The sequence below is a fragment of the Pagrus major genome, chromosome 6, assembly GCF_040436345.1.
Source record: "Pagrus major chromosome 6, Pma_NU_1.0".
In the NCBI taxonomy this organism is placed as follows: Eukaryota; Metazoa; Chordata; class Actinopteri; order Spariformes; family Sparidae; genus Pagrus; species Pagrus major.
In genome coordinates, this window is record NC_133220.1 from 20,214,016 (window position 1) to 20,233,772 (window position 19,757).

Genomic DNA, 19,757 nt, shown 5'->3' on the forward strand with positions numbered 1-19,757 from the left:
AGCAACAGTGGGCTTTGTGGCACATGGCTCAGGCAGCTGTGTACGTTGGTGATGGTTGCGTGTCATACATGCATTGCAAATTGCATCGATTTTCCTTCAAGACCCCGCTTGACTTTTATTTTTAGAGTTGATGAAATAAATGCGTGAAGTGTGTGTACGTGTGTGTGTGTGTGCGTGCGTGCGTGTGTGTGTGTGTGTGTGTGTGTGTGGTCCTCGCGGTCATTCCCCGTCTCCATTGTCTCATGATGCGCGCACAAGCACGACGATAAATCCACAATCGTGAAACGCAGCCCCGCCGCCGACACCTCCAGCACGATAAAAGCAGCGAATGATATCAATCCTTTACGATTGATTGATAAAAAAAAAAGGAAAAAAAAGAAAAGGCGCGTGCCAAATAGAGAGGGGGGTGGGGGGGCTCTCGTGTCCCCGCGCGCACGCACAACAAAACATTTGATTGGCGTCGCTGTGCGTGCGGTCGCGCGGTAGGCGGAACCTGGACACTCTTCACATCCCACTTTTAAGGAGATTATTACGAGGACACTGTGGTGGGAAACACATGACATTACTGCTGTCTGTCTGGACTGAAGGCGGACGGACGCAGAGGGACCAGAGGCAGGACGACACGGTACCGCACGGCACGGCACGGCACGGGTCGAGGCAGAGCCGAGCACCGAGCAGCGAGCGGAGGCAGCAGCAGCAGATCCGTGTGGAGATATTTGGAGTTGGAGGAGGACGCTGGTACTTCTCTGGTAAGGCGCTGACACTACGCTTTAACCTTGTTGTGTTAGTCCTTATAGTGTATTTAATACTTGTGCGTATTTGTATGTATGTGCACCACTAACCTGCACTGAGGCCACAGGACGGGAGTTAAATGTGAAGTCAAAGTCAAGACATATGCCGGAGAGAGAGGTGACATGACAACCATGCTGCACTTGTTCCTCATGTTCAGATCCAGTGCCCTCCTTTGGACGACACAGAGCTCCTTTGTGAGTGCTTTTCTTCCTCGGGGCTTATCAGAGAGAATCTAGATAAATGTTTACTCTGTATCCCAGAGGATGATGACAGAGAAACCTCTGATTAAAAACAGTTACCCCAGCCTCTCTCTACCATGATGACCAAGTGGCTTAGAGGGATCAAACTTGGGCATTGGAGTGACCTTTTGGAAGCTCCTCCATGACCCTGTGAAGCACTGCTTCTAAGTGTGGTTTTCATTCCTGCTTTTGCTGGCACTCACGTCTTGGAGAAACAGCGTGTCAGTGATGCATGTTTTAGTCATCCTTGGCTCCTGCAAATGCATCTCACAGTTCAGAGCGTCATTTTTTTGGGGATCGTCTGCCCATTTTTTAAGTCGTGCTGGCGGAGCATCCACAGCTGGCTGACACCATGAAGAGTCACAGTTTGGCCACAGGTGCCATCTGGTCTTCATGTTTCGTGATCTCGCCTCTCTGAGCAGGGACATACCCAGGATTTTGGTGGGAAGCCAAGTCTGACTTTCAAATCATAATATACATCAGTGGTTTTCAAACTGGGTCATTGAGTGGGCTGCAGTTGTAACTACCCAAGTTTTTTGGAAGTTGGATGAAGAGGGAACGAAGTAGGGTTGGCTGTTTTGATTGATGGTGATTTATATTAATCTGAGACTGATCAACGATTGACTGTTAAGTAGACGTAGACAGGTTATCAACCCTGGATGATTATCGGGCCTGCGATTCAGCATTTTCCAATTATCAGTATCAGTGACTTTTCTGTTAGATTGTCGAAAACTAATATAAAAATGTGCTACAGTACTTTGGCTCTGATGCAACATCCTCTCACACAATGTCCTGTCCACAGTAATATCTGATTGGTAACACGTCACAATTAATAACCTATAAACACTGAATAATCTGAATCTGCAAAGTAACCAGTAACTAAATGTATCAAATACATTTATCAAATAAATGTAGTGGAGAGGAAGTCGAAAGTAGCAGAAAATGGAAATATTCAAGTAAAGTAAAGGAATTAGCATTAGAGCCCAACCTATATATTGCACTAACCAATATTAGCAGAAGATGTAGGTCTATCCCAGATATATCGGTATTGTCAGATATGTGGCGATATAAAATCTTTTTTAACAGATTATAATGCAGAAAAAGATGCTTATTGTTACTCATGATTATGAAATTGTTTCAGTGCACGATGTCATTTTGGACAATAAAGTTTATTGCTAAACTGTACAAGGCTCCAGACTAATATTTTACACTGGTTGCACTGGTGCGCCTAACTTTTTCTTTTAGGAGCAACAACACATTATGTAGGTACACCCAGTAATACATTTTAATTTAATTTCTCGATGATTGTGAACAGGAATAAGGGTACAAATACATGTTTCTCTTCTTTTAAGTTACAGCCAAACAAGAAATGGCGATAACCTCAATTGTTAAAAGAATAAACTGCTTAATCTTCGGTGCAGCTGTGCGACCAATAAAAAATTATTTAGTTGCACTGTTTTTGTGCATGTGCGACCAAAATGGTTTCAGCCTGGAGCCATGCTGTAAAGCATTCTGCCTTCATTACATGTCTTTGTGACAAGTGCAAAAGAAAAAAAAAATACACCGATATTTGAATTTTTCACTCCCTCATATCGGTACCAGCATCGGCCCCAAAAATGTGATATTGGTCAGACTCTAGCCTGCACGCATAACATGAGTTTTAGCAGATGTATTTAGATATCCAGCATCCTGACTGGATAAAACTCTTAACAGCAGCATGACTTCTGGAGTCACCTTCAGCTAGCAAAGTTGCCAGTCATTCTCTCCTCCACGATGAGTCATCTCACAGGCCTGTGGGCAGCAGGTGAGATTGTGACTGCTGGACTGGACTAGCCAGAGCTGGCGTGAGGAGAGCTCTTGTGTGGCCCGCTTGGCCTCTGCTGTTATAATTGACTGACTCCTCGCTCTGGCGTGTCATGGGCCCATGTGCTGCTGCCCCATCCCAGAATGAAATCACAGTGTGAACACTAACAGACTGATCCGGCCTCAGCCTGCATCGGGCGTGCTGAGCTTTTGATCTGCTGTGTGATTAAAGCCTTGTGTGTTTCAGATTGTATTTGTGTACATGTAGCGTAGATTGAAAAGATATTGTGATTTAAAAGTCATTGCCTCTCGGGTTGATTGCAAAATGTATCTATTGACATGAAAAGTCATAGAGAGTGAGGAGTGCATTGCTACAGAGTTCACGGCCCTCATTCACAACTAGAAATGGTTCTCGTCGATTACAATCATGTCTCTTTCCAGTCTGTAGCCTTCACATCTAGCCAGCAGCAAAGAAGCTATGACAGCAGTATTTAGTGTACTTAGTAGTTTTTCTTCTCTTTCAATCAAGATGGATGAGAAACGTTTGTGGCTTTTTCTCCCGTTTCTTCTTTTCTTCATCATTGGATGAGACACAGACTCAGATGTTTACTAAGTTAATATTAAATCTGATCAAAGCTCCGTGTCCTTGTCAAATACTGTGCTTTCTCATCCTGCAGCAGTATTGGTTTGCCTCTGTAGGAATGAAAAGAAAACATGAAGGTATTGTTCACTCTTAGGAGGGTAGTGGAGTGCAATGTAGTTCGCTGTGAGAAGAAAGGGACACCCTGCTGCGACTTTGTCGACGGTATTAAACTCTGAAAGGACATGAGCTCCTGTGTGGCTTTGAGGTTTTACAGAGATTTGATTTTGGTCTTTGAGAAGGAAAACAGAAGTATTGTCTTAACTCTTTCCTCTCTCTGGTTAATGAAAGGCGATGTTGGGTTTGCAAGGTCAAAATTATATTTCGTCAGTTTAATAGATGATTTAATATGATGGGATAGAAGATGTAGGACGTGCCTGATGATGCTGTGTTTTGAGAGCACATACTTTTAACTTTGACATTATGTATCAAGCTAGTTGTTGCCAAGGGAAGTTGAAAAATTAAATCAAAATAGAGGACAAAGATCGCAGTTTGGATCGTGGATCGTGATTGCAATTCTGTGACGCCAAGCCCGAGTTTCAATCTGATATTTTGTCAAGGGCAGGTATATCCATCCCTCTGAGGGCAAGGAAGCTCATTTGCCTGTGCTTAGACAAATCACAGTGTTTCTTTTCCAAGCGCAGACTGGTTTATGAAAGACTTCTGGTATGTGAGGACATATTAAGGGATATCATAGATGATTTGCTGCTTGGATAAGGTAATACCACTTTAAATAAATGGCAGCCCATTGGTTAGAGGAGCTCCAAGTAGGAGAAAATGATTAGACCCTCACTGTGCTGGCCACTAATCAGGAATAGATTAAGAAGAGTCTCGAATCCGTGTCTTATGGGAACAGCTGTCTAATGTAATTGAAACTTCATATTGGCTGAAAAAAACGTGCATGCACTGTTGAATCGTGAAAATAAAAAGAATGTGAAAATGTTACGACAGTTGTCAGTGCATAAAACCAATGATCCAGGGCTCCAGGGTGTGACTGCATGGTCACACATGTGGGCAAAAATGTAGTTATTTATTCGTTTTTTAAACGGTTGAGGTTATTGCAATTGCTTGTTGCGTGTGCTGTGATTCAGATGAAGAAAAACACGTATTCGCACCGTCATTCTGTTTCTAATAATTTACAAAACGTGTTAAAAAATGACATTAAAATGTTTTATTAGGTGCACCTGAATTATGGGCTGGTGCACCTAAATGCAACCATTGTGAAAAGGTAGTCTGGAGCCCTGTGATCTGTTTGCCTTTCCAAATCCAGATGCAATGGTCGAACAATGGCATAGCTGTCAGCTCTGAACATTTTTTAAAAATTGAAAATCAAATTGAATTGTGGATTTTGAAAATTGTGACAAAAGGACAGATTACCATTGGGCCACCTTGAACACCCCAAAGTCTAAATACAAACCTTTGACTCTCAGCTAGAGCTGTATTTTTGCTCATTATCCATCGTTGGCCTATTATACCATTCTTAGTTCTATAAGGGATTTGATACTTAAGCCTCACATTGATCTGCTCACAGTGGCTGCCCACTGTGCTTGTGAGGTCTCTGTCAGTGGATTGGGGATTTGGACTTCCGTGGTGCTGCGGCATGTGACAGTGTCAGCAGTGCAACATCCACCATGGTGGTCACACATTGCGCGAGTTGTACTCTCAGCTCTCTTTTTCTTTCGCTCTCCTCCCATGTGATGAGGAGGAAGCAGGAGGGAGACGGGTAGCAGATGCCAGAAGAGGATGGGACTTTGTTTGCAGGCACATGATTGAGAGAAAGACAGAGCTGCCACTGAACAGTGTGGTGTAAAGGAGGTCTGTCTCTGTGGTTAGCTAATTCTGACCTATTGTTCTAACTAATGTACAGCAGGCATATGGTTTCCTTATAGAGACTGTGCCCTTGACTGAGTCACTGCTGTCCTTTATGTCCCTTTACTTCATTGTGTGAAGGAGCCACAGCTGACTGGAGGAGACAAAAAGTCAAATCCTGTCTCTTTTACATCAAGTAAGAGCTGCTCAGCAAACAGGTAGAGCAGCAAAGATCAAATGTGATGATTCAAATCTGAAAATGTGCTACTTGTCTTGCTCTTACATTATAGTAAATGAAGTGTTAGTCTGACAAAACAAGACATTTGATGATGTCATCTTGTGCTATAGGATAATGTTACAGGTATTTTTCCACTTTTTTTTTCTGATTAACTGCGAAAATGGATAAAATGATTGAATGAAAAATAATTGTTAGTTGCAGCCCCATACTTATTAAACCTAGATCCAGTTGATACCTAGATAGTATTTGCTGTAATTTAACAGCCTGGTATAAACATAGTACAGAATAAGGGCTATGTGGCATCTAAGTCAACTTGATTTTACTGGATTTGCATTATTAACAGCCTGGAAGTGAGATGAAACATGGGCAGAGGGGGTTCTTGTCATCGTTTTCTCTAACTAAGTAAAAAATAGTTTTCTTTGTACTTTGATTTTTGTCTTCAGCATTTCCCTAACAATCATAGTTTCTTCACAACAGAGCTGCCGCAGGAATGAGTCCTAAAACCTGGACATCAGTTATCAGATTGATCAATTGAAAGTGAAGTGTTTATACTATAGCATAGTAAGATGCTTAGTGCAGGTGACGTTGAAGTCATGCGACTGCAGTGTAGTTTGTTAGCTTTTTACTTCTGGCGATTTCATTTAGGCTTCAAAAATCATAAAAGTGGTGTTCATCTGTGGAGATAATCTTGCTGAACAAAACGTGTGAGTATCATAAACTTGTGTTTGCCACAGAGCTTATTTTCTCCAATAACCCAAAATCCAAATAAAGTTTTTCAATTCCTTCCAAGATAATTGTGTTAACCAGTGAAAGTCTAGTCCTGGTCTCCATTAGTATCATTGTGTAGCTGGCAAGATATTTAAAATATGACTGAATTTATTGTGTTCATCCAGGAAAAAACAAGTGGTATGCAGCTAAAATAGTCGTGTTGGCCAGCTGATTTTTTTTTTAATATTTGCACACATCATTTACCATCAATACATCATCACCTGCAGTGTATCAGCAGCACTGTGTGTTTGTCAGATATTTTTGGTTTACATTTATATAGCTATACCTAAATCATCTTGATGTGAAGAGTGTGCAAATCATGTCTGCTCTCACCATGACTTCATCTGGCAGTGAGTGTACTGGCATTCACTTTTTCCAGTGCTGTATTTGACAGCAGTCTGAGAACAGGCCAGATTTGATTTGGCATTACCATGCCAGCATTGTGTTACTGTCCAGGCCAGCACTTATCACCCTGATTTAGTTCATTCAGATGAAATGAATGTAACACATGTGGCATGTGAAAATGCATTTCCTCTTTGTTCAAGGATGTTACATCCATCCCAGTAACTCTCTGCTTTGGGCAGAAGAATTTAATCTGATCATGCAATTGGGCAAAGAAACTAATTCATCTGTATCTCATCACTTTCTGTTTCTCTCATGATACTGCCAGTACCTCCGTGAATATAGTAAATATGTTAAAGGTATATTGTTACATGTATTAATCTCTAACTTTAACCATACACCTTTTCTGGCTCTGACTTTTCCTTCTACCTTCATGATTTCCTTCTGCAAATGACATGTACACAATATCACATTGTCACCAATGTCATTCTAATGTCAACTAATGTCAACATTGTCATTAATCACACAATGTTCTTTTGTAATCTCTACTGATTTTTGTGTATGAATTGAGGGGGTGCAATAATGTAAATAATGTTAAAACATTTTCATAGGGATGCACGATATATATGTATCTGACCGATTAATTATTGGCTCAATATTTGGAAATTAATATTGTTGGCTATTTATCGGTATCTGTGAAATTCTAGGCAATAAATACAGCTGGTAATATCAAGCCAGACTGATACAGTACGGTAGGTGGCTTGTCATGCTTGAAAGTCGATTTGTAATACATCAATAAACACAGAGAAAAAGAAGAATATGGAATATTAAATCATCCATCTTTGCTCACTACATCCTAGCTCCTCTTACCCTCAGGTGTGCATAAACTACATGAACTTCTTTTTAAAATGCAAACGTGAAATTATTGGTTATTGTATAAGTATCAGCCATGAGAAGCAGGTAATTATCAATTATCAGCTGAAAAAAAGGTAGATAAAACACAGTGTGGCATCTTGTAATAAAACACTTAGACTGTTGTACAAGTGGTCAGCAGACTGCATGTAAAATACGTCATAAACTGTGCTTGTGACAGTTAATTTGCTGTTTTGGCTTTTAGGCATCGTAGCACAGTGTTTGTGTGTTCTGCACAGAGGTGATGAAGGCAGCTTGTGAGCCAGAAAAGCCACAAGGCTGAAATCTCATTCATAATAAGTGTATAATTTTAACTAAATACGTAGTGCTTCATCGAAACAGAAATCGTACTGCACAGAATCTCAAAAATCTGTCAAATATTTGAAACAGCTCATTAACTTAAGAGCAACATGACATTCAGCATATTTTTTCTTAATTTTGATTGGCTGTCTCTTTTTGTTTGGGCGCACATTCCTGCTTATAGGTTTTCTCAGAAGTCAGACCACAACACTCAAGTTAAGTCAACAAGCGACTTAAATTTCCTTGCCTTCTAGTTGCTGTTTATCGGCGCACTCTGCACCAGAGGAAGTGTCTGTGTTATACTACGTGCACATTGTCTCAGGCGAATGCAGTTGTGTTTGATAGAGAATTGTGCAAATCACAGGAGGAAGTCTGCTTGATTACTGATTTCACTGGATTTAATAACCTTCACGCAATTTGCAAGGACCCGGAAATATCTCCAGAGGATTGTGACAGGGACTACAATTAGATAAAGGCATGCACAAATAGAAAGTAAAAGACCGGTAATAATAAATTCATCATATTTCACTATTTTATAGAACCAAACAGACAGGGGAAAGGAAGTTTTGGTTTTATGGCACCTGAACTAGGTAATGTACTAAACCAATCTAATTCCTTTGGTTAGACATTTGCAGTGTGCTTTTGTTGTGTTTTACTCTGGTATTCGATCGTCTTTTATTTCCTCTTGTATTGTTACAGCCCCAGTCTCTTTCTGTGTAATTAGTGACTATAATGACCTGGTCTCATTTATTGAATGAGATGCTAATTACATTCTAAGAACAAATTTAAGCAAAGCTCAGCGCCCTGCACTTTCATGTACATAAATCTGACCCTTAATATGGTATTGATTACTTTAGTCCTACATCTTACCGCTTCCCTTTTGTTTTGTCTCGTAGGACTTTACCTCCGTCCTCTAGACCATCTTTGTAGCTGCCTGCATTGTCTTAAAGCCCAGTTTTTTTAACTTCTATGTGTGGTTACGCTGCTGCCTTACTGTCCCCTCTTGTCTGTGGGGTGTCCAGTGTTAGAGTTGAGCCAAAGTGACAGATAGTTTCGTACGATTCTATAAATAAAACACATTGTCAGTGAGTCACCAGGCTGGGTTAGCCCACTCAGGCGCGTCACAGTAAAGACGACGCTAAAGACAATACACATTGCATCCTACCTCATTCTCTCCTTGTCCAGCCTCATTTTATTGTGCAGACAACCATCATCCTTGTGCTACAGCACGCCAGTCAGGCCAGGAGACAAAACAGTAAACTTTTGGCTATTTTTAGTTTTACGGAGAAAATATACAAATTACATGACTACCCAAAATCAACATGTGGGATATGTGTTATTGAAGAGGAGGTATTGTGGAAAACAAGTATGGTCTTGGAGTGGATTTTGCCATCAGAGTAGAGTTTTTCTACCTGCCAAGAACTCAACAAGTCACACAAAGTATTAGGTTCTGGATAAGATTTTGTTGTGTAATGCGTCAGTCTGTGTAAAACTACAGTATGTTTGATAATTTCTAAATATAATTTGGAAGGAAATTTCTCCCCTTCTCTCCCTGACTGTGCTAATCATCTGTGCCCTTGTGTGTTGAAAATAGATATGCAATGCCCAGCGGGAAGAGGGAAAGACTGGTGAAGGGATAAAATAGAGTAAAAATAGCTTTGGATATTGGGTCAGGCGCTGTTCTCGGTTGCACCAACTTTTGCTAATTGGACAGTTGATAGTAGGCAGTAAGGGGAAAAAGAGAAGGATATGTATGACATGTAGCAAACGTTACCAGCTGGAATCAAACTAAGAACATTATAAGATTAAAAGACGTGTTTGACGCCCACTGTTTCCCCTAACTTTCTGATATGATGAAATTGCACCATCTGAGTTAATTATTTTAAACCGCTCCCCAGTGTGATGTCACGGTCAGCTAATCACATGGGTGCAATCGGGAAAGACAAGTTAACATAATTCAGAATCTTTACTTGGTAAAGACTTTGCGTCGACCCTATCTATTATATAGATGTAAAGGGATAGAGCCCTATAAATAGCGGCAAAGCAGAGATCCCCCAAGGGCGACTTGACTGTGCTGGTGTTGGTGGTGGAGGGGTGGAGTGGCATAAACAGCAATGACAGCAGAGAGAGACAAAATAGGCAAAGATGGCTGATAGATGACAGGGAGCCCTGTGCACAGAACTGAAGTAATTAAATAGTTGAGATGGGGAGCCTCAATGTGAAGCAGAAATAGGCTGGCAGTTGCCTTCCTCTTTGAACTTGTGCTAAAAGCTTCATTAGGCTTGAAGAAAATGTCACAAACAACAAGCCTGTTTAATTAGAGCAGGCTGTGGGGGAGGAAACCAAATGTAAGACCATGCAGCCTTTGGTGGTACAAATGTCACCAAGGTAATCCAGTTCAGTTATACCAAGCACACTTCATGTATCATAATTGTTGTCTAATAGTGTATTTACATCAGTACAGGCATCATACTATGTTATATTTTAGCCCTCTCTCTTTGTTTCTTCAGCACATGTCGTGAAAACGATGGCAAGAAAATAAAAGTCAATTTTATTTATATAGAGCCACTTCACAACAAAAGTTATTTCATGTCACTTTGTAATTAGGACAGGTCTAGACCATAGTCTGTAATTTACAAGGACCCAACATTCCCCCATTAGCAAGCACCTGGCGACACAATGCCCTCAACTAAACTCTGGTCCTGTTTCTCTCTGCATCAAAATAAAACCTTAAAGGCGGAGCACTAACTTTCTCAACCAAACATTGTTTTAAGTGGTACATTTTAGACACAATTTTAATCAATGTTACCTTTTAACACCTTATTTCTTACATTTTATTCACTTTGTAATGGATTTAAGGATTCAATTAACCATCAACTTCTGACAGAGGCTCTAAGACAGTAATAAATAGTTTAGTAAATAACTGATCCTGTATGATAAGAGATCTTGCCTATAACTTTGCATAATTTGGACGTTCCTTAAAATCATCAGGCATGTAGAGCAGACATAATTATGTGTTGTGATGTTAAATCAGATTACTGTTTCTTTGACAGTGTGCCATGCAATTCTCCATTCCTATTCCGTCCTTGCACACGTCAGCATCCATCTGTAACGAAATGTAGGTTACCGAATCATCAAAGAAGATTGGAGAACAAATTACTGCAATCTTTTTTTCCCCTGCTTTGAACGTACACAATAATCCCGATTAGAGACTCTGTATGAAACACTTGACTTGCTGTGAGATTATACCTTCCACCTAATGGTGTTTATTTAAATACACAGCCAAGTAGAGACCACGTCCTGCATCATTTTATAGCCTCTGACGTGGGCATCTCACAGCAGCTTATAGGAACCCTGGAGAGACGAGGAGCATCTTAGAAGCTGACATACAAATCTCTCAGTCAGAAGTTAATCTGTTATTCTCCCTGCTGGCTAATCACAGCACAGAGAGAGAGAGCGAGAAGAGATGGCAGGAAAACACTGTAAGGAAAGGGAATTGAGGACAGAGAGGCCCATAAGGCAAGTAGTGTCTAATGATGAAATTCTCCTAAGTTTTATTGTACTCTGACGCAGCAGGTATGTATGTTTCAACATTAGAGGTATGAATGGAAATAATGGGAGAGAGGTGGGTAAAGATATACAGCAAAGGTCCTCGGCCGGACTTTGTGTGGTCCATTCGCTGCATAGTTGGTGCCCTAGATCTCAAGGCCACAGAGACCCATCTCTATCATTCCTATTAGTACATGTTGTCCAGTAACCTCACCTCCACTAATTCCCATCATAGCTCCTCGCAAGATGAGGTCTGATTAGTGAGAATGATTAAAAATACCTGTGTGGCTCTGCAGGGCCTTAAATTATATCTTCAGTATTTCTCAAAATTAAAAACAGGATTAGTGATTTTAACTACCCGTCAGATCTTCATCAATTTGTGACGGTGAATGGCTCTAAATACTACACTACATTACTGTGGAGAAGAAGTCAGTCAGAGGCCCAATTTAGAGCTGTAGCTGGAGGGAAAATAATATGCTTTGCTGTTGCAGGAAACCAGATATTTTTTTAACAATGCTAACATTTTCTTTTTCAGAAACATATAATATGTAACATTTCCACATTTAAATATCTAAAAACAACTGGACCTTTTGTTATATATTGCAGAATTGTGTACTTACATTATCCCAAATGTTTCCAACAGTGTTGAAACCCAGACAAAATCTGTAATTTAACTCAAGGTAGCCTGTCAGCCCATTTTGTAGCCTGTCGCTTTGAATGCTGGACTTTTACCTGTATGGAGAATTTCTACACCTTGGTATTACATTTACATCTGGTGTTCGTTTAATCATGACAACAACAACTTCTTTGATCCCATACTACTTGTCTTTTTGATTGACAGACCCCTAGCAGCAGAAATGACATACTGTGCATTCAACATATGAATTATTTGTGGCATGTCCAACACAAAAAACACAGACAACACTACAATAAAGAAATGTAGTATGACTGAAACATAAAACATTCTGTAGAACAAGGTAAATATTGGCAGGGGGTAGTCATGACACCAAGACAAGAGGATAATAACAATACAACCACAATAAAATAAAATAAAATAAAACAATGATGAGCATAAAAAATACATACAGTATATGAGACATTTTGAAGATTTGCTAGACACACTGTGAGCTACTATCATTGGGATCAAGAGATGACTGCAGGGATGCTAACATTTTCTACACAGAAAATAACAACACTTTTTATTTCAGGCACCCTGGATGTCCAAAATAATTCCTCCCACTTTGCAGCTCTGTAATTGAAAGACTGACTCAGCAGACTGAACATAGTGAACCTGTTGTTAATGCTGAACATGTCATATTTTGACTCTCAGAAACTCAGATACATCCTTTATTGTTTCCTAATGCATTATCTGTTTAACTGCGTACAATTACGTACTAATGCTGGATGAATTCTTTATCATGTTCTACGAGAATTTAGTAAAGGTTTACGAGCACAAGCTCCTTCTCATAGGTCAAAAATAGCTGATAGCTGTAGAAATGCAGCTGCTGAAATACAGTCGCATCTACTTCATCTCACATATAGAGCTCACATATTGCAAACCTAGTTCTACACCGCTCTCAGTTACACAGTTTGGTAATGATGATAGCTTTATTTTCTGCCTGTAGCTGTTTGGGAGGTGTCATTCATTCAACAACAGCATGCAAGTTTCCCTGTAATTACACTGCATATGTGTTTGTGTGTGTGCCATCATGTGTATTTATGTGCATGTTCACCCTTGTGTGAAGAACCAGAATACAGACAGATGGTTGTTGGGATGTGTTTGCCGAGTGTTTCCTGCTTATTTCAAGCAGCTGCTGTGATCAGTGGCACGCGCAGCAGCAGCAGCACTTAAACACAGCTTTGTGTGTGACATGACGTTGGGTTACGACCAGGCTATTCACTCCTCTGCAGCTATTTTTAGACAGGAGAAAGAGTGTATGGATGGAGCGACCTGGGCTGTTTGATCCTGATTTCCTGCCTGAGCGAGATGGGTCCTAATCTGGTCTACTCGATCATCCCTGACTGTCAGAGGTCACAAGTCTCAACTCACTGTTTTACAATAAAATGATCTCTGATAGATCTATTAGCTGCTCATCAGTGAAATTGTGGGCATGTGTAATCTGTTAATCTGCACAAAATCTCTTCCTGTTCATGGACATAAAGGGAGGATGGGGAATTTGCTTCAGATGCTGTCTGTCATTTTTCCAGTGATTATTAAAGGGACAGTTCACCCCCAAATCAAAAATACATATTTTTTCCTCTTACGTGTTTAACCATCTAGATTGTTATGGTGTGAGTGTCCAGGTTTTGGAGATATCGGCCACAGACATGTGTGCCTTCTCTCAGATATGATTGAACTAGATGGTACTGGACTTGCATTGCTCAAAAAATGAAATCATGACCCAGTAACTCCACAGAGACAGAGACAGTCAGGCAGAGATAATCCACAGACCTTTGTCTCTAGTTCACTGTTGGAACTTTTTTCTTTCTATTGAACTACACCCACCAATTGTAGCACTGCGAAGAAGGAAGTGTGCATCTATTCATGGACTAAATAAGCTAACTAAACTTACTCACCTTACAGCTCAGCTGAGGACGGCGCTATTAATGTTTACCTCCTGAGCTGTCACGAGTCTCTCGTCCATGAGTAGATACACGCTTCCTTCTCATGGATGTATTAAAATAGTTCCTACACGCTATCACTATTGCTGTCTTTCAAATGACCTGCATACGTGATGATGCTGTAGAGGAAGGTTATGACGGCTTCTTAATGGCATTTAAAACATTGTAGCTCTGCTTTTGCTGCATCCACAGAGCTGGGTGTGAGGAAAAAAGAGTGAAAAACAGTCATGATTGTCCACAAGCACTGCAACAGATTAAGAGAAATTACAGTCGACACTCAATTAAGAAAGCTTATGTGGCCAGAGAGGCATGAGAATGTCATCAAGTAGTGACGGAGGACGCAGTGTTACACTTTGAGATTACTCATTGCATAAACTGCACACACACACACACGCGCACACAAAGCCACACATTTAATTATTCACAGAACGAACTACAAACGCAGATGCACACATGCATAGCAATAAGTGAGGATGAATCAGCATGCACAGTGTTGTTTGGTTCAGGTATCAGTTGAGGAATAACAATCAGTGGAAGTGCCTGGCTCCATTTGCCTCCTTGTGGAATGACGTTTCTCTGCAGAGTCGCTGACGTCAGAGCCAGCGAAGTGGGGCGCATGCACTCGCTGTGTGTTGGCAAACTGAGGTGATGTTTTGGACGAGGGCTTGAACAAACATAGCCTCTGCTGTTGCTGTGAAAAGACTCATTTACTCCCACCAAAAGCATCACAATGTAGCTTTAACTCTTGCATAGGTCTTTGGAAGTTTGATTATCAATAGGGAAACATTGGATTTCCAATGGTGTTTTTTTTCCATCTAGTTCTGCTGTTTATTCTTCTTTTCTCTTCTATAAAACTACTATTTTATTTTTTTTGTTCTAAGGCTTTATAAAACTGTGCTTCTAAGAAATGTGGTTTATTGGACTTATTTTATCAGTAACAGATGGCACCACTGAGACAATCAGGCTGTAGAAGAAGACTGATTATCACCCTGTCAGCCTGGTTATGTGTTGCACATGTAAACATCATACCCTGGTTTCAGAAACCTAGATGAGCGCTTATCACAGCTTTTAGAAACCAGGATATGCGACCTGGAGTACCCTGATAGAAACATGGGATACTGTGGCATGTTAATACCAACTTATCCAAGTTATATTGAGTGTTCTTTGTTGGTAGAGAACACACTGACTGAGATGATGAGAAATCAACACAGCTCCAGGAAAGATGATCAATGAATAACCAGGTTTCTCTTTCTGTATGAGGAACCAGCACAAGCACTGCCCTGTCTTCTAGGGGTTCACCTCACAAACAGTCACACACTATAGCCACATAAACATATCAAACAAAAACAGATAATTGAATTAATAATGAAGTATGGATTGCACAATATAGATTTTTTTCCGCTGATACGATCACAGATAATTGATCATAATAATTTCACATTTTTGTATTTTAAAAATAAGGTTTGTAGTTTATGCACACCTCAGGGTAAGATCGATGTAGTGAGCAAGAGTTGCATAATGCAAAATAATATTTCTTCTTCTTCTTCTTCTTCTTCTTCTTCTCTGTCTGTTGGGGGATTTACCAACTTTTAATACATTTGTAAATGTTGTGCTTGTTAAGCCAATAAAACATGTTTTGCTTCATATTACTGAATCTAGAAATTTCATAGATACCGATAAATACCCAATAATATGAATTTCCAAATGTCGGCCAGATATATGTCATGCGCCCCTAATCAAGTACATACAGAAGAGAGACAAAATTGCATTTCTTTAAAGAGGCATTAAGCCAAACATTGAATTATAAATATAAATAGCACAAGTCCCAAAATGTATCATTCATCCCAATTTTCTTTTTCTTTATCATACGAATGATTAGCAATTCTTCCTAAACATAAATATTTGGCTGAATGACCTTATTAAAGTATAAAACTGTCCATCCTGCACTTTCTCATGTTCCTTTAACGTAATATCCAGAATAAGATTAAAACCATCATAAGGTCAACAATGTTATGGGATACTAATGAGAATGTAAACTCAAATAAACCTACATTATTCATTTGTATATCTCACAAATTGTTGTTGTTCTTCAGTCACATGGATGCTTTTGAAAAGTGAAAGTCTGCCCCCATTACAATGTTTTTCTTTTGGCAGGAAGACGTTTTGAAGTCAGGGTAAACTAACTGTTAATGCAGATAGCTGCAATGTGTTTTCGGATGACATCGTGTCTACAGACTACAGAGCATTTCAGTTTTGCTGAGCAGTTCCTTACAGACACACAACTCTTCCTCTGTTTCATACCACAATGGTGCTATGGTAACTGGCGTTCAGGCCCGGGGGGCTGAACTCAATTGTGTTTGTGCTCGTTCTCATTTTCTTTCATTTCGGGGTTGTAATTGTCGGGGGTGGCTCGTCACTTAACAAATTTGATAGTGGTATTAAGATTTTGGCCAATTATTTAGTTTGACTTTATGTAAATGTATGGACAGTATTATTACTCAAATAAACATGCATGTTAGGGAAGTTGAAAATGCTAAAAGGTCTCCATTAGATAATTTCATACAGAATTTGTCCTATATGATACTTGATCCTTGTCAACAGCATTCAGATCTTCCACTGAATCTCTATTATTTCAGTGCAAATATCTTTTTTTTTTTAGCACATAACACCTGATATCAGAATAAGTATTTCTGCTGCCAAAACCTTGTCCTACTTTTAAAGTAGGAGCATTTCCCCCACAGAGTTTCAGCTACCTCCGTCTCACCTTCATTTGCTTCAAACTTGAGGAGGACTGGAGAACAAGCTTTCTAAAAATAAGAGCTTCAGACTGAATGAATGTGCTTTCACTCAACTATTTCCAAGGATGTTATGTATTGCCCTTGTTATTGAACATAATGATTGTAGGGGCCACAACGCACCCTTGGAGCCGGACAGCCCATCGTGTATTGTCCTTGAATGGCTCCCCCCAGCCTCCTTGTGATTTGTAGACTATCTGAGTGACAGTGTGGTTCTGTGCAGTGATTTGTCCCACGAGAGGGGCCCTGCCTCTGCCATTGCTGTCGTCAGCAACTCTGCTACAACTGTGCATGAATACAGGATACTGGCATTTGCTGAATTCAAGGTGGCGTCTTTTCAATTAGAGCCCAGTGAAATACCTTTTCAGCCTCTCGAGTGGCCTGGCGAACTACAGCCAAGGGGGCCCCGGCAGTATAATGATGCCTGGCACAATAGTACCACTGTTCTCCAACCCGTTCCCAGGAAACCGCACAACATGTGCCATTGTGCCTCTGTGCTTTGCTGCCCAACCACGTTGCCTGGCTTTAGCTAGAGACACCGAGAGGCCTGGCTGTGCAGCGAAGCTCGCAGCAGCGTGGTTGGTCAGACAGGTTCAGAGGGCTGCTCGATGAAGTCCAGGGTTTATTCACCTCACGCCGCGTTTGATGTGTTAAAATAATTTTACAAAAAGCTACATTTTAAAAGGGCAGGGTTGTGGAGCGGAAGAAGCCCGAGGGAAAAAGGACAGCTGAGTGGTTGCCAGGAATGGTAGTAGAGAAAATCCTGAGCATTGTTGCGATGTTGAACCCTCCTCAATAAAAGAGGAAACCGAGAGAAAAGTGACAAGCAGAAAAATGGGGGCACAAAGACGGCTAGAACTGGTTCGTGGCTGGTCCTAGCTGGTTCTTCTCTATTTATCTCAATGCTGGGGGTTTCAACCGTTTGTGTGAGTTCCTCCTCTATGGCCCCCAACGCGCTCTCCATTATAGCCTCCAGTGCTGTTTATGCATCAGAGAAAAGGAGATCATTCAGGACCAGCCAGATAGGGGGCTTTGGTCAACAGCATCCAGGAGATACATGGCACAGGGGCCTTTCTGGGCCCCTCAAGCCAGCTGGGCAGCTAAGACACCGCAGGAAATAGAGGGCTGAATTAAAGCCCAGTGTGTCACAGTTAACTCAAAGCTCTGCTTCCTCTGAGCGTAGACCTGTCAGTTGATGTGTCAATTATTCATGGGATTTGCCAAAACATCCATTTACTGTCAACTCTATTCTTTGACTTTCATAGTAGCAGTCGGTGTTTCTCCTTTAGGTTACAAGTGAAAATGTTTGTTAGTCGCACAGTCACTCTGACTTTAAAGTAACAGTATCAGGGTTTCACAAACGAATGACACAGTATTTTAATCTGAATCCCCAAATCATTGTGGCGTATTTGAAATGTAATTTAGTCGCTTCATTACTTTTATAGGTGTGCAAGGAATTTTGTTTTATCTCTCCATTTTGACATCTCTGTTGCCATCCTGTCTTGTCAGCATTCATCAAGTGATTTGGAGTTCAGTCACGTCCCTGTGGGGCCTTCAGGAAGATACAGATTCACTTGAATGCCCTCATGGTGGCCTCTTTTATCTTCCCACGTGTCTCTTGTTGTTGTAAACTAGGAATTAAAGCATTTCTAGTAGAGTCAGGCGCCGTTCACATTTTAACTGGAATTCAGCAATGGTACCCAACAGTAGTTCTTGGTACATTCCTGTCTCTGTAATAGCAAAGATGTCATATCAGTTGTAAACTAGAATGGCACTGAGTAGAGCTCGTACTTCCACCAAGGCCCAACAGTCCACTCGAACTGAATCAAGCCTAATTACTTACTTACTTGGATCCGCATCGCATTGTATTCACTTATAGATACCAGCCACCTAAATATGCCTGATTTTTTCTATTGAAATCCATGAATTATTCCCTGAGAAATGTACAAAAATGTTGAAACCCTTATTTGCAATGATAAAGAAAGTAAGAGAAAAAATCCTGGATCCGTCCCTTTATCCAGATCCGCACCGAAACTTAAAGGGGTCTGTTCTGGACTTAGACCCGTTCTCCATCCAAGTTTTGTGGAAATCCATTCAGTCATTTTTGTGTAATCCAGCTGTCAAACCAACCAACAAACAAACGGACAAGGGTGAAAACATAACCTCCTTAAAAATACAGATATCATTAATTGAGACATGAAACAAAAGTGTGATTGCTCTTATACATTCCTATCTTGTACCTGCACTGTCTGGGAAAAGCATTAAAAAATGGGCAACAGGCTTCCCAGTGACTTTATAAACAAAGAATTGTGAAATATTATGCTAATTTGTTCATATCTTTTCTTCCACAGATCCCAGGGGGAAAATAAAAACTTCACTCTCAGAGTACAAACACTGACAGCCTCAAACATTTACACACTTCAACAGACTGATCGTTACAGACACACCAAGGCACCAGAGCAGATATGAGTGAGGATAAACCAGCCGACACTGTGGAAACTGCCCCTGCTGAGTTGAATGCTATTCCTAATGGGAAAGGCCATGAGCCCGGGGAGGAGATCACAGCATCGGCCAAAACACCGCCTGCAGGGGACGCTGATAAGTGAGTATAATCCTACTGAACACGGTCTGTGTTGATCAATCAGTAATACCTTTCTAATTCATCACAGCTCACAAATGTCACTCTGAGAATCTCTTTCATTTGAGCATCCCGTCCTCTACTACAGGCCGGCTGCCTCTATTTAAGCTAGGTGATCTGATTTACTGTCCTCTTGCTTTTACTTGTCGTCTTAACTTGCCACTTACTGAAGATCTTACATGTCTTTCTCACGCATCGCATCAAATTACACACTGTGTGTTAAGAAAACATCAAGTGAAATAGGTGTCGTGTGTCGCCTGTGCCTGTTTCTGTACCCGTCTTATTCAACACGAGAAGGACCAGACTCACT

The 19,757-nt window shown here is 40.6% G+C and overlaps 1 protein-coding gene across 2 annotated transcripts in view; it reads left to right on the forward strand.

The window, feature by feature from the left end:
- The first annotated feature begins 662 nt into the window (after positions 1–662).
- LOC140998350 (sodium-coupled neutral amino acid transporter 3-like) overlaps positions 663–19,757 on the forward strand; it is a 42,642-nt gene continuing 23,547 nt past the window's right edge. For both annotated transcript variants that reach the window (XM_073468616.1, XM_073468617.1), the window contains exons 1-2: positions 663–749; positions 19,161–19,411. In XM_073468616.1, coding sequence (XP_073324717.1) covers positions 19,275–19,411 — 137 coding nt within the window. In that variant the 5' untranslated portion in view covers positions 663–749; positions 19,161–19,274. The remainder of the gene's footprint in view (positions 750–19,160; positions 19,412–19,757) is intronic.